Source organism: Halyomorpha halys, unplaced genomic scaffold, assembly GCF_000696795.3.
Source record: "Halyomorpha halys isolate HHAL.00 unplaced genomic scaffold, Hhal_1.1 Scaffold41.1, whole genome shotgun sequence".
In the NCBI taxonomy this organism is placed as follows: Eukaryota; Metazoa; Arthropoda; class Insecta; order Hemiptera; family Pentatomidae; genus Halyomorpha; species Halyomorpha halys.
The window spans coordinates 1425418-1439069 of NW_027115338.1; the positions used below are offsets into that span (position 1 = coordinate 1425418).

A 13652-nucleotide genomic window follows, 5' to 3' on the forward strand; every position below is an offset into this window, starting at 1 on the left:
TATTTCAAATTAAAATCTTTAATATTTAACAGATAGGATAATTTTTTAATATAATACTCTTAATTTCAGAGCAGGTTTCTAGGCAATCAGAACATACATTCAGCTACTAATGACACTAAGTTTATTTGCTACCTTTAAAAAACTGCGTCAATTCTATAACCATTTACTCTATCTCTTCATCTCAACAAACACTCACTAACTGTGACTGCATATTTTACTGAACGAAATTGGTTAGCTTACTTTTAAGTTTAATATTACAAATAAAAACATATTAGGAGAAGATGGTTGGGGGTGCGGTCAAAATGAAACCCAAATAAGTAATTTATTTAAATGTAATACCCAAAAATGTAACTTATTTAACTGTGCCAACGTTTCGGCTAAAGTTTCAAGCCTTCATCAGGGCTAAGAACAGAATAAGATAACAACCAATGAGTATAGAAAATAAAAAATAAAATATATACAGAATGACATAAAGTGAATAATTTTACAGAATGGAATTAATAAAATGAAGTGATGAGAGAAGTAGAAAATAAAATGTAACATAGGTAATTGAATAAGTAGGTAAAATAACATAATTAAGGAAATAAAATAAAAATGAAGTTATATAATGCAAAGAAGTTTGAATATATTAGTTATTAATAATTTCAAAATTGAAATATGGAAAGAAAAAGAAAATTGAGAGAAAGAAAATATATGTAACCATAATAATTGATAAAGATGCAAAATATAAGTAAAGTTTAACAAAAGAAATGAATTGAAGAAAAAGAATTATTTTGAAATAACATTAATAATATATGGTGAACATAATAATAACATAAACATAAGGATCTTTTAGTTTAGTGTAAATATTAGATAGTGTGTTGTGAGGACAATGTTGGAAAAATCGGGAGCTAGAGGATTTTCCATGGCCAGCCCTGAAATTTGGATAAAGAACTGACCCTGGAAGATAAGGTAACCAAATTTACAACAGAGTTGAAGGGATGCAATGGATGTCCAATTGGCTTCGACGATAAGGAGGGCTTTGTCTATTGGAATGTTGGTGAATAAACTCTCTACATCAAAAGAAACAAGAATATAGTGGTCAGGGACAGGGAAGGATAATAAAAGATCACGGATTATTAAAGAATTATGAATTTCATATGAATTATTGTGACTGAAAGTTTGTAAAGAGGGAAGTAAAAATTTGCTGAGTTTAACAGAGGGAGAATTGATATTGGAAGTGATAAAATATCGCATCCCTTGTTCCACCCTTAATTGTAATTGTGCTTACATAGGCGAAACCAAAAATCTCTTAAAAGACCGTATCAAACTACATAAATATTCAGCTTCCTCACATAATCATTCTGCCTCTAAATTTTCGGAACATTCTCTTTCTTTAAATCATTCCTTCGATTTCGAAAAAATGTCTATACTTGCTACAGTTTGTAACCATGACAAAAGGCTCATCTCTGAAAGCCTCTATATCCAATTAGAACCTTCTTCCGTTAATTTAAAAACTGACAAGCACAACTTATCATTAACATATTCGCAAATAGTTAATTTATTAAAAAAGTAATTTTTATAAATTTTTTTTTATTCATTTTATTTTTCCGCCCACTTTGTAACGTATCATTTCACTTCTTAAACTTTTACTAACACATTTGTCATCACTCTCTTATATACATTTCCTCTTTTTAACTGTTGTTAAATATCTATGAAACTTTTCCATCTTCCGGTACTTTGTCATCATTGCACATATATTTATATTTTTAAAATTTTCCAAAAACCATTTGTTGACACACGCTTTTTCCTCTAAATATTTTCTACTTTTTACTTTGTATTTTCTACCCACTCATAACGTTTCCTCTTAAAAACACTTAATCATTCTTTTAACGTCTTTTTTAATTCGGAGTTTGGCCATTATCGGCGTAGAATTCTCTTTTTTTTGTCTATCTTTATTTTACTACCACTTCTTTTCTCATTTTTCCTTACCCACGTGATTAATTATGTTCACCATATATTATTATTGTTGTTTTCAAAATAATTTTTTTTTTCTTCTGTTCATTTCTTTTGTTAAACTTTACTTATATTTTGCATCTTTATCAATTATTATGGTTACATATATTTTCTTTCCATATTTCAATTTTTGAATTATTAATAACTAATATATTCATACTTCTTTGCAAATTGTAACTTCATTTTTATTTTATTTCCTTAATTATGTTATTTTACCTACTTATTCAATTATCTATGTATACATTTTATTTTCTACTTCTCTCATCACTTCATTTTACTAATTCCATTCTGTAAAATTATTCACTTTATGTCATTCTGTATATATTTTATTTTTTATTTTCTATACTCATTGGTTTTTATCTTGTTCTGTTCTTAGGCCTGATGAAGGCTTGAAACTCTAGCCGAAACGTTGGCACAATTAATAAGTTTCATCAACTTATTTGGGTTTTATTTTGATCACACCCCCAACCATCTTCTTCTCGTACAAGTCATCCACGGTCAACTATCTCTCATAATTACAAATAAACATATTGAAATGAAACATAACATAAAACATACGAAAAATCATTTATATATAAAAAATAACAATTTACTCATAAAAGAGGATATTACAATATATCATTGAAGTAATCATATTTACAAAAAATAAATAAACTTTATTAAAGATCAAAGAGATCTTAATGTTTTATTTCAAACATGAAACTATATCAAATTAGTGAAATGTAAAAAAGACATTCATGTTTTATCAATATAGATGGTGATAGGGGCCCAAACTAGATACTTGGAGAGGAAGATAGTATAGTTTGTACCTTGCTCCTGATTGAATCAGATGTATAAATGGATTAAAATTCCATATTAGTAATTATGGGGGCTAAGATATGTCATCTTGAAAACTTTCAGACCGTTATTAGCAAAGATATAGTGTATTAGATTCTTTAACCAAATATTTAAATGTGCTTGGGTACGAACCTATGGAAAACCATTCACTTTTTTAACAGTTTTTGGAATATGGTACAAACAATTCACCTCTTCAAACATTTTAGATGCTCATTTGAAAGATAATTAAATTACTTAAAAGATCTTAATTAGGCCAATATTAGTGAACATACAAAAATAATTTTGGTATGGGACACCTAAACCAGTAATGAAGGTCGTGTGCGTGGATATTCAATTGTTTTTTATTTACTTATATGATAAATAAGTAATTCAAATGATAAACCATTGTGTAATAATTTCAATGTTTTGAATAAATGTAGAGGGAGATGAGAGGGACAGATCCCAGCATCACTTCAGTATAGCTAACAAAAGTATGGGGAAACTTGGGACATGTTTCCCACAGACAGATTAAAAGTATTTTAGGGTCAAATTAACCATAATCCACCACAGTCCAAGTATTATTTCTGAATATTCCTTGAACAGCTTATGGTCATTACAAACCTGTCAGGGATGGAGGAGTAAGAAGATAAAATTTTAAAAAATAAATAAATTTATTCTAGTTTCCAAAAAAACATACTAGCTCTACCTCTCCTTCTCTTTTAAAAAGACAGTCCAGTTGGTTAAAAGTGGAAACAGAGTTAACTAAATAGTATAATATTCACAGTTCACATTTGTAAAAAATTGCTGACTACACTACTTACAACAAAATTAGAAGTTGGATGATGAGCACAGGACCAAACCCATGATTTCTGTGGATCACCGATTTCAGAAACTTTAACACCATCTTTATTATATAATGTACAACAGTTGTTACTTCCACTAACTAATATAAACTCCCCTTTTCCCACATAAGAAGCACATAACGACTCATATCCAAGATTTCTATCCTTTTCACTCTGAAATCGGAAAAAATTTGAGATTAAAAATACCACTGAAACAATTATTACAGATAATCCAAAACAGAACTTACAATTTCTTGGCCAGTACTTGAATAAAATGACATTGTTTGTCCCCAATCAGTAATACATAAAATATCAGTATTGGTTTCCCTAAAATCAATTTAATGTTTTCAGAAAGATACAATCTGAAATAATATAGTAATGAACTAATGGGTAATTAACAAAAACTTACTTGTTCCTGGACCAAGCTAAAGCCCAAATAGCTGCTTTTGTAGGTCGTTCAATTTTAATTTTTTCCTCTCCATTTCGACCCCTTTAAAAAAAAAAAAAATTAATAAAAAAATAAATAAAAATGAATAATTATAAGAATTGGTATTTAATACCTAATTGACACTATTCCACTAATTAAACCAAGAGCAAGTAACTGTCCATCCTCAGACCATGAACAAGAAAGAACTCTTGTAGGAATCTTGTGTCGCCCAACAGATTTTACTTCAGGTGACCAAAGATTAAGCTCATTACTGCTACATGACGCCAATAATGGAGATACTGGATTAAATTCAAGGCACTGGACAGCATCGTTATGGCTATAAAATAATACCTTTTTATTAAATTATAACTCAACTTAAGTTCTGAGTATTTTTTATTAATGGATTTTTTTATTAGTTATCTATATGATTGAATTTCATTAAAAATGTTAATCTGCGTGGCCACAGATGTTACTATAAAAAATATTATAACCTGTATTTCTCCAAAAGATATTTATTGATCATTAAAATAGTTGTTACATAATCTGCTTTTATTATTTGTGAATTACTGTTCATCAATTGAACATTTATATGAAAAAAAAATTATATTTTTGTTTAATGTAATCAATACTAATCATACTTATATCTTAAAATGCCTTCAAGTTTTGATGTCCAAATAATAACATTTTTGTCTGCACTACCAGAAGCAAATCTCTTTCCATCTTTACCATAGTCAACACAATAAACAGTTTTTTCATGACCTGAAATTTTAAAAATTGTATTAAATGAATTCTTGAAAATGTAACTTTTTTTTTCAAATTAAAAAATACTAGTTAAAAATATAAAAATATACTACATAAAAGTATAAAAATAGAAAATACTATTATGAAAAAAAAAATTTAAGGATATTAGATTTGTGAAAATTCATGATAAAAAATCAAATTAATTATAAAAACAATTAAAAAGAAGAAAATCCTTTGTGACGTTTGCATCACACAACTTTCACTTACCTCCCTGGTTTGATTAAAAATTAATTATTTTATATGTAGAGAAGTAGAAGTAAAACTTGACTATTATCATAATTTTATTGTCATGAAATAAATAAATATTGTTAAGAAAACATTTATATATAAATTCAGTTAATTTATTTATTTCATTTCATTTATTCATTTAATTCATTCATTTTAATGTGTCAGATATTAATGTTTCTAAAATTTGTGGCTCCCTGATGGTATGTCATACAACAATACTACTACTATTAATCTAGAAATTTGTTTTCAATCCGATTTAAATTGGTCTCATAACCAAAAATGTACTAAACATTTTTGTACAGTGAACTTAAAGTCTTCAATATATGACCTTCAAGTATCAATACCCCCAGTGTTTTTTCTATAGTCCATAGGTGGCTATCTGGAACTCTTTATGCGGAATTTTAAGGGTCCGAATTTTTCATTATTCAGATAGACAGACCACATGCACACATAAACCTTTTTGTGAAACTTGGTAATTTAGACTCAGGAGACTTTAAAACATGCATTTCTGTTGAAAATACGGATTCAAATTTTTTCACAATCGCAATACCTATGATATATTTCATATGTAGGTAAATGAAAGTGAAATGAACATAAATAATCAATTTCATTTTTCTTATAAGAAAAAGTTTTTATTTAATGGAGGGAAGAGTGGTATTTATTTTATATCTATTGGGGCAATATTTTGGCCAAACTTTCAGGCCTCCATCAAGGTTAAGTATAAAACAGGATAACAACCATAATAGTATAAAAACATTATAACAAGAAAATAACACATATTAAAATAAGAAGATAATATAAGACTAATAAGAAGCAACATAAGAAGATAACAAATAGTATGATAACACAGGAAAATGAAAGAAAAAACATTTTATTTAAATTCATACTAGTACATATATGTGAATAATGCAAAATTAAAATTAACATAATGGAAAAGAGAGAAAGTAATTGATGTACAAGATATGATGAAAAAAGCAGGAAAATAAATACGTTATTTTTTCTTATAAACTGCACTGCTTTTAAACTTTAAAGAAATAAAGTACAAAGTTATATAACTCAAAAGTAGTAAGTAGTAAAACTGGAAATAATAAGATGTGATGAACAGAAGTAAATAAGGAAAAATAAATAATGAGAAAATTGAAGTAAGTAGAGGGGATATGTTGATAAGAAGAAAAAAAAACTTAGAAACAGTATTAATAAATAAATTAATTTTATACAGAAAAATAAAAAGAATAGAAAAATTGGAGTATAATAATGATAAACAAATTGATAAATATTAAGCAATAAATTAGGTAACATAATAATAGAACTTTCAAACTGACCTTTCAATGGCTGAATTAAAGAACCATCATTTGTGTCATACACTAAAACCCTTTGTCCTGCAGCAACAACTAACTGAGACCCATCTGGGTTGAAACAAACAGAATATATACTGGAACAAAAAAATTATTATTGCTTTTTACTCAAGACATATAATTTATGATTTAGGAATCTGTATCCCAATCCTAATAATATATCTTGAGAACAGATAAATATCTTCAAAACCCAGATTCAAACCCCAGCATACCTTAAATTTTCATTAACATTCAATTCAATTTTCCTAAAAAGCTGTTCTTGTTCCTTATACATTTTAAGGTACCATTAAAATACAGAAAATAACTTTACTGTTTTTAATATTTTCAGATACCGACTTTAGGATGCGTAAACCTTTTTACTAAGATTTATTCAAATAAGTTATGCAATAATCACTTCATTTTTTTTTGTACCCTCCTGTTAAGATTTTAATGGGTATTTGGTACGTAGATATAGGAGATATGCTATATGTATAGCTGGGTGTGAAGGATACCTAGGATTACAATAATCACTTCAAGAGAGAAATGCTTTATTCATCCATGCTGCCCAAATACATTCATTGTGTTGCTACATTACACAGCATACTAATCAATCCGTGATCGGCCATATATAAATTACATATATTTACATGATATAAAAAAAAGAAAGAAAACAGTTTTTGTTTTTTCCCAGTTTCTTTTCACAATCAATTGCAGTATACACACTAAATACAAATATTTCAATTCATTCCTTTTTTATTTGCCTTTCTTGTCCCTTCTATTTCACCATTTCACAATTTTTATTTAATGTGATCGACAAATTCACTCTCCCAAAGTCCCCCTCTCAGATCCTCTCCAGTGACCCGTCAAACAAATTCACAATTAGATAGCAATGTGAGATCAAACCAGAGAAATAATAGTCACAGCAGTAGATCAGTTTACAGAAAAACAAATAAATACATTTTACAAAAAAAAAAACTAATACATAGAATTAATGGAAAATATAATAAAAAGTTGGTAAAAAGAAATACATGAGTGGATAAATAAGTTTTTAAAAAAATAAAATAATTTAATGAATAAATAAGTTAAAACACACAAATCGACAAGTCCACATACTAAAATAAATAAATAAAACAATGAATAATCTCAGAGCTAATTCCCATGTATAATCCCCAGGGAGTCCAAAATAATATTTTCCGCCAAGATCGCAATATCCTCGATGCTAACACCTAGGCTTTCTAAGAAACTCCTTGTTCTGTCTGGTATTGTTCTGCGAGATCCAAACCAGAGGCCTCTCACGGTGAACTCTCTCTCTAAAGGTCTCGCAGAATTTTTCCTTAAGGAAAGGGATGTATTTATCATATACTTCCTTTCTTTCTCTTTCCACTCAACCTTCCTGTTCGAGGCCATTACTCTCAAATCTTACTGTCGGATCTAATACCAGAGCCGTGCCTCCGATTTTTGTAATTGCGACAATATGGGCGTATCTTACAGATCCGTCAGGTGTAAAATTAAAAATGTGTAAATCAAAGTCAATTTAATTTTTTTTAAAAGTTGGTGAAAAATGTTTATTTATTTTTTATTTTTTGTTATCTATGTTTGTATTGTATTCAGAGTTCAAAAAAAGGATTCATTAATTTTTTAAATGATCATTTTTTATTAGCACAGATAATTCAGCCTATTTTGCATTTTACAGAGGTGTCATATGAAATGTACAATATTTTCAATACAGTTTATATAGGTTTCTACTTAACTGAAAAAAAAAAAAAAAGCTTTAAGTTAAAAAACCTTCTCTTTTAAAATTAGAAATGTAAAAGATGTAACTTGGGCTCCAAGCAATCCATCAAGACGTCTGTACCCAGCACTGAATTCCAGTTTAGTTGGCAAGAGACCACGTGGGAGGCCAAAAAACAGATGGATAGACAGAACATTAACAAAGTTGCAAAAGAGTTGCATGCTGTAAACTGGAAACCAATAGCCCAATATAGGCAGGTGTGAAGAGGGCTGGTTCGGGCGGCCAAGAATGTACAAGGTACTCAGAGTCAATCGAAAACAAAAAACGTAACTAAGACTCACCTTAAATTTTTTTTCTGGACATATTGTTTATACAGTACTACTTCTCTAAAATGTTGCAGGCCTGATATTTGTATCAAATTTTTAGAAAACATTTTTTTATTGCCTTAAAATAAATGGTTAAAATTTCAAACCTTTTTTAAGTGTACCCTTTCTTAAATATTTTAGATCGAATATCTGAGCACAATTTTTTTATGCACAAGCCTTTTTACAATTTTGTGTTTATATTAAAATTTCTAACTAAAACTTAAACAATGTCTCAGTGATGAAACTTAAAAAAACTTGTTACAACAGAATAAAAGAATGAAAGTATTTAATATTTTAATTTATTAATATGCCTGATTTTGGTAAAATTACAATATTTGAAAATTCATCAGGAAAAAAAAGGGTAACTTTTTAGAGGAGTAAAATATTAAAAACCCCATTTCCAGAAAAAAAAAATTAAAATGAGTCCAAGTTTTAACTTCAACGTTTTTAATTTTAAGAGGTTTATGATTTATAAAGCATTGACAAAAATTTTTTAATTTTAAAAGAGGTTTATTATTTAGAAAGCATTAACATTTGTTTAGTTTTGTTTTTAACAATTAAATAGAGACTGACACAAGCTGGACAGAAAATATTTTACAATTCAAACTCTTTGATATGAAATGTACAATATCTTTAATGTTTGAACGAAATATCTTCAAAAACCAAGGAATTACAAGGTTTAACATAAAGCTGTTAAAAATAAAATATAGGCTTACAAATTTTGTAAGTGACCATTACTAGTTGATAACAATATTTGATATGGGTTTACCTTTATTAATTTTTTTCTCCATTTATCTTATATTCAGCGGGCTTCTAAATATTAAAAACATTCATTTAGCCTCGATCGATCATATATAATTGGGGTACTCTATCATAAAGCATGGTATTTAACATTTATTTTAAATTGAAGTTCTTAGTTACAAAATATATTATCAGGGGGAAAATGACAATAATCAGATCTCTAATGAGATCAACTTACAAAAACGGCTGAGTAAGTAATATAGAGAAGAAGCATTTTGATCAGGAAAACCAGAATTATGGTGAGAATTAAATTTTCATCCTAAAGATAATTTTTAAGACGTTTTAAAAAATGTTTTTGATTTTAAAAGGAACAAACTTACCGAATATGCAAGAAAAACTCATGAGGAAATAAATTAATAACTGTCATAAATAAGGCTGTATATGTATTTTTTTATTTTACACATCAGGAATAAGGAACTAGGCCATTCCTTGCAAGAAGAAAACAATAAAATGATATAAAATATATACCATTGCTCATTTTTGTCCCTATCATGCACTTTATCAACCCAAGCTGGCACAGTTCTCATTTTGGGTGGTCTCAACTGTTGTCAAATTACAATAAAAATTTATTCAATCCAAATGAATTTCATAGTCTGGCTACATTAAAATTATCCAAGTTTAATTTTAGTCAGGATTAACGGGAGATGACAGGCACCACTAAATATTTTCAGTAAACATCAAATAACAAACAAAGAACTGTTTACAAATTTGAACTTAACCTAGGCAAGGTTACTTAGCAACCGGTAAAATAAATAGATTAAAGGCTACAGATATGCAGGTTAAATATTCTTCCCAAAGAGTAATTTTACTTTCCTTTCTTTTTGGCGTCACCTGTTGTGCTTCTAATTAATACCAGTGACCACAATGAGTCTCATACCAAGTCCTAACTAAAATAAATCAACTAATTATATGCCAATGTTTTGGCCAGAAATTGTTATCCTGATTTTAAGGGATATGCGTACCTAGTCTATTTGGTGCCTGGGATGGATTTATTTTTGAGGCATGGGATGAATATTATGTTTGGGCCTGGGATGGGTTTGTTTGTGGGGCCCAGGTCGGATTTATATTTGGGGCCCGGAGTGGAATCATATTTTAGGCCTGGACCTGATTGTTTTTGGAGCCAGAAATGGATATAAATTTTAAGCACTCAGGTAAATTTGTTTTTGGGGCCCTTGGTGGATTAAATATTGCGGCCCGGGATGAGTTATTTTTGGGGCCTGGAGCTAATACAATATTACGTTTTTGGGCAAAAATATAGGAGCAATGTTTTCCCACCTTTCGTTATTACATTTGGTAAGGTTGATATGTTCACTGTCAAGATGTGTGCGTATGACAGTTAAATATGGCAGTTAATACAAATGTTAGTAAACTAAAACTTTCGTAACCGTGAATGCTGTCATGACTGTAACTATCATATAGTCACACCCTGGTAGAGGCTAACACTTTTGCCACAATAACGGAAACTGTACGATAGCTGTTAAGGCGTATTTATGTGACAGTTGCTTAACTGGCATTACTTTTAATATCAACTATCACGTCAGAGCTAGGGCAACAGTACAATCACAACTGTAACAATCATGCAGTTACTGCTATAACGATTCTCCAAGAGTGGTAAAGTGGCGGGTATTAGTCAGGTAAAACGGATATTTTCAAGGCCCTGAGCGAGTATTTTTTGTTCGGGAGAATCGGCAGTAATGGTCATCGCAGACACCCCCAACGGTTATATAAAACATCAATCCCACACAAAATAGGTCACTATTTTTTAAGCAATATTAACCGATACAGTGTTTTTGTATAGCAGCAGCAACAATAGTATTTTTTGCTATAAAAATTGCCTCAGCGATTGTTGCGTGCGGACAACACCTGTTAATGGTTCACGTTACACGACAATTTAGCAAAGTCAGGTTTTCCTCAGCATCCTTGAACTACATTTATTACAATAAAAGAAAAATTCTAGACTGTTACTCGCATTCAATTTACATTAAGAAAATGACTGTCCTATAGGGCTTCACTACGTCTGTACGAGCTTACTTTATTGGCACCTTAGTATTAGCATTTTAGTTTAATTGTATTTGATTTTTTTTTCTTTTTATTTATTATCAGAAGTTAGTCATTTTCTGTTTTATAATATAACATATGTTTTTATTTTATTTGTTTTAATCTTATTTTATATATTCTGTTAACTATTGTTCATCTTTTAAAATTTATTATTTTATTATACTTTATAATTTCATTTTTATTCTGTACTTTACTCTAAGGCTTTAAAGCCTAATTTTGACGCCTGTATATGATTATAAAAGAGGTATGGGCAACCTTTGACATGTTATGGGCCAAACCTTAATGTGAAAATACGTTCGCGGGCTGCGTTTAAAAGTAGTGTTCATAATTTTTAACGATAGATATCAGACATGAAATAATACGGCATTGTTATTATAATACAATTTATTAAAATTATTATTATTATTGGCGCGACAGACCATAGAGGTCCAAGGCTTCGCGCGATGTATGTAGGAAATACATCACGTGTCTCATGACGAGGTTTTTCATAGGGTGGGTTCGTCACTCCCACGCCTATTTTTGTGAGTGCCACACCAATTGACTTACGGGCCTCACAAATGCCCGGGGGGAGGTTGAGTGAGCATTGCGTATGTATATGCTTGAAAAAATCCCGGGTAGGGCCGGGGACTCGTTCTCGCAACCTTCGGGTTGGTAGACTGGCGCGTTACCACGCTGCTACCGTGACCTCAATTTATTAAAATAACAAAATGAAATGAAAAAAATAAGTACAACATTATAATTAAATTGTATAATTTGGAATTATTATAAACTACTAAAGTTAAATACCGACACCGACAGCTTGAATTTGGGAAACTAATCCATTGATGTTTGAATTAATTCCACTGATACAAAGAAGTCAAGAATTTTCCAAATTATTGTCAGTCAACTTTGTACGATGGTTTGATTTATTAACTTTAATCATTGAAGAAAACTGTTCGCATTTATAAGTACTGTCAAACGCACAAATCAATCTTCTCGTGAATTTTCCAAGCTGCATAAAATGGTCTTCTTCGAGGTATTTTTTGTAGAAATCGCACAGCTCCACGTCTTCAAATTTAGATTTTATGAATGAGTTTTCTTGAATCTCGATCAACTCTATTTGCAAGTGTATTGGAGCATGTTGTACATTACTTTTTGTTGGAGTAACAAATAAATTGATACAGTCTTCCAAGTTTTTGAATTCGCTAAATCTGTTCGAAAATTGTTCCGACAGTAACTTGAGTTCTTCAGCATATCGAGCATAAGCAATATTTTCATACGAAGAGAGCGTGGTAAAATGGTAACTGTTACCAGACTGTTAGGACTGTTAGGACTGAGACCAGACTCCCACAAGAGGATTTTGTTCTGAAACGCTTTCAAATGGCTTTACAAATCATTTACTAACTGTCATTGTTTTTGAAGTTTCAAATTTAAATCATTCAAATAGCCTGTAAGGTCGACCAGATATCCATTTTGGGTCGCTCAATTCAGATAGTGGTTTATATTTTATTTGCATAAAATCTGCTATCTCATTTCTAATCTCGTTAAACCGTTTCAGCATGTCCCCTTTGCTTAGCCATCTTATTTCACAATAATATGTTACGTCGTCATATTCGGCAGATATTTCATCCAAAAACGCCTTGAACTGACGATATTTAAGCCCTCGAGATCGAATAAAATTGATGGTTTTTACTACCACATTCATAACATTTTGGAGTCGAATGGGCTTAGAACACAAGTTCTCTTGGTGGATAATGCAATGAAGAACAATCAAATCATCTTTTTGCACATTTAATTCAGTTGCTTTTTCATTCAAAATTCCGATGTAACCTTAACGTAAGCCGACCAAAGAAAGTGCACCATATGTGCATACACCAACTAATTTCGACTATGGCAAGCCAAAAATTGTAAATACCTTTTGAACTCCATTAAAAATGTCCTCTTCTGTAGTGGTTTCTTTTAGTGGCTGTAAAGCAAGCAATTCTCCAGTAATAATGAACTCTTTATCAACCTCAAATAAATAGTTGAGTGTTTTAGACAAATCGGTGCTCTCGTCTAATGCTATTGAAAATAATTCAAAACCAACCATACGGTCAGTCAATGTTCTTTTTATATTATTAGCCATCATTTCTATACATCGGACAACATTTCGTCTTGACAAACTAATTTTTCGAAATTCATTTCCTTATCAGGACACAAAACACTGCAAACTTCTAACACACACTCCTTGACCAATTCTCCTTCGGCAAATGGTTTTAATGACTGCCAATTTTG

The 13652-nt window shown here is 30.0% G+C and overlaps 1 protein-coding gene across 2 annotated transcripts in view; it reads right to left on the reverse strand.

The window, feature by feature from the left end:
* Positions 1 to 10099, reverse strand: part of Oseg1 (intraflagellar transport protein Oseg1) — a 42077-nt gene extending 31978 nt beyond the window's left edge. The window contains exons 1-7 of one of the 2 annotated variants that reach the window (XM_014432583.2): positions 9810 to 10099; positions 6432 to 6541; positions 4719 to 4839; positions 4214 to 4417; positions 4063 to 4143; positions 3902 to 3980; positions 3633 to 3827 (exon numbers count right to left, since the gene is read on the reverse strand). In XM_014432583.2, coding sequence (XP_014288069.1) covers positions 3633 to 3827; positions 3902 to 3980; positions 4063 to 4143; positions 4214 to 4417; positions 4719 to 4839; positions 6432 to 6541; positions 9810 to 9868 — 849 coding nt within the window. In that variant the 5' untranslated portion in view covers positions 9869 to 10099. Of the gene's footprint in view, positions 1 to 3632; positions 3828 to 3901; positions 3981 to 4062; positions 4144 to 4213; positions 4418 to 4718; positions 4840 to 6431; positions 6542 to 9661 lie in introns of both variants that reach the window. The other variant, XM_014432591.2, reaches the window with a different exon arrangement.
* Positions 10100 to 13652: the final 3553 nt, after the last annotated feature.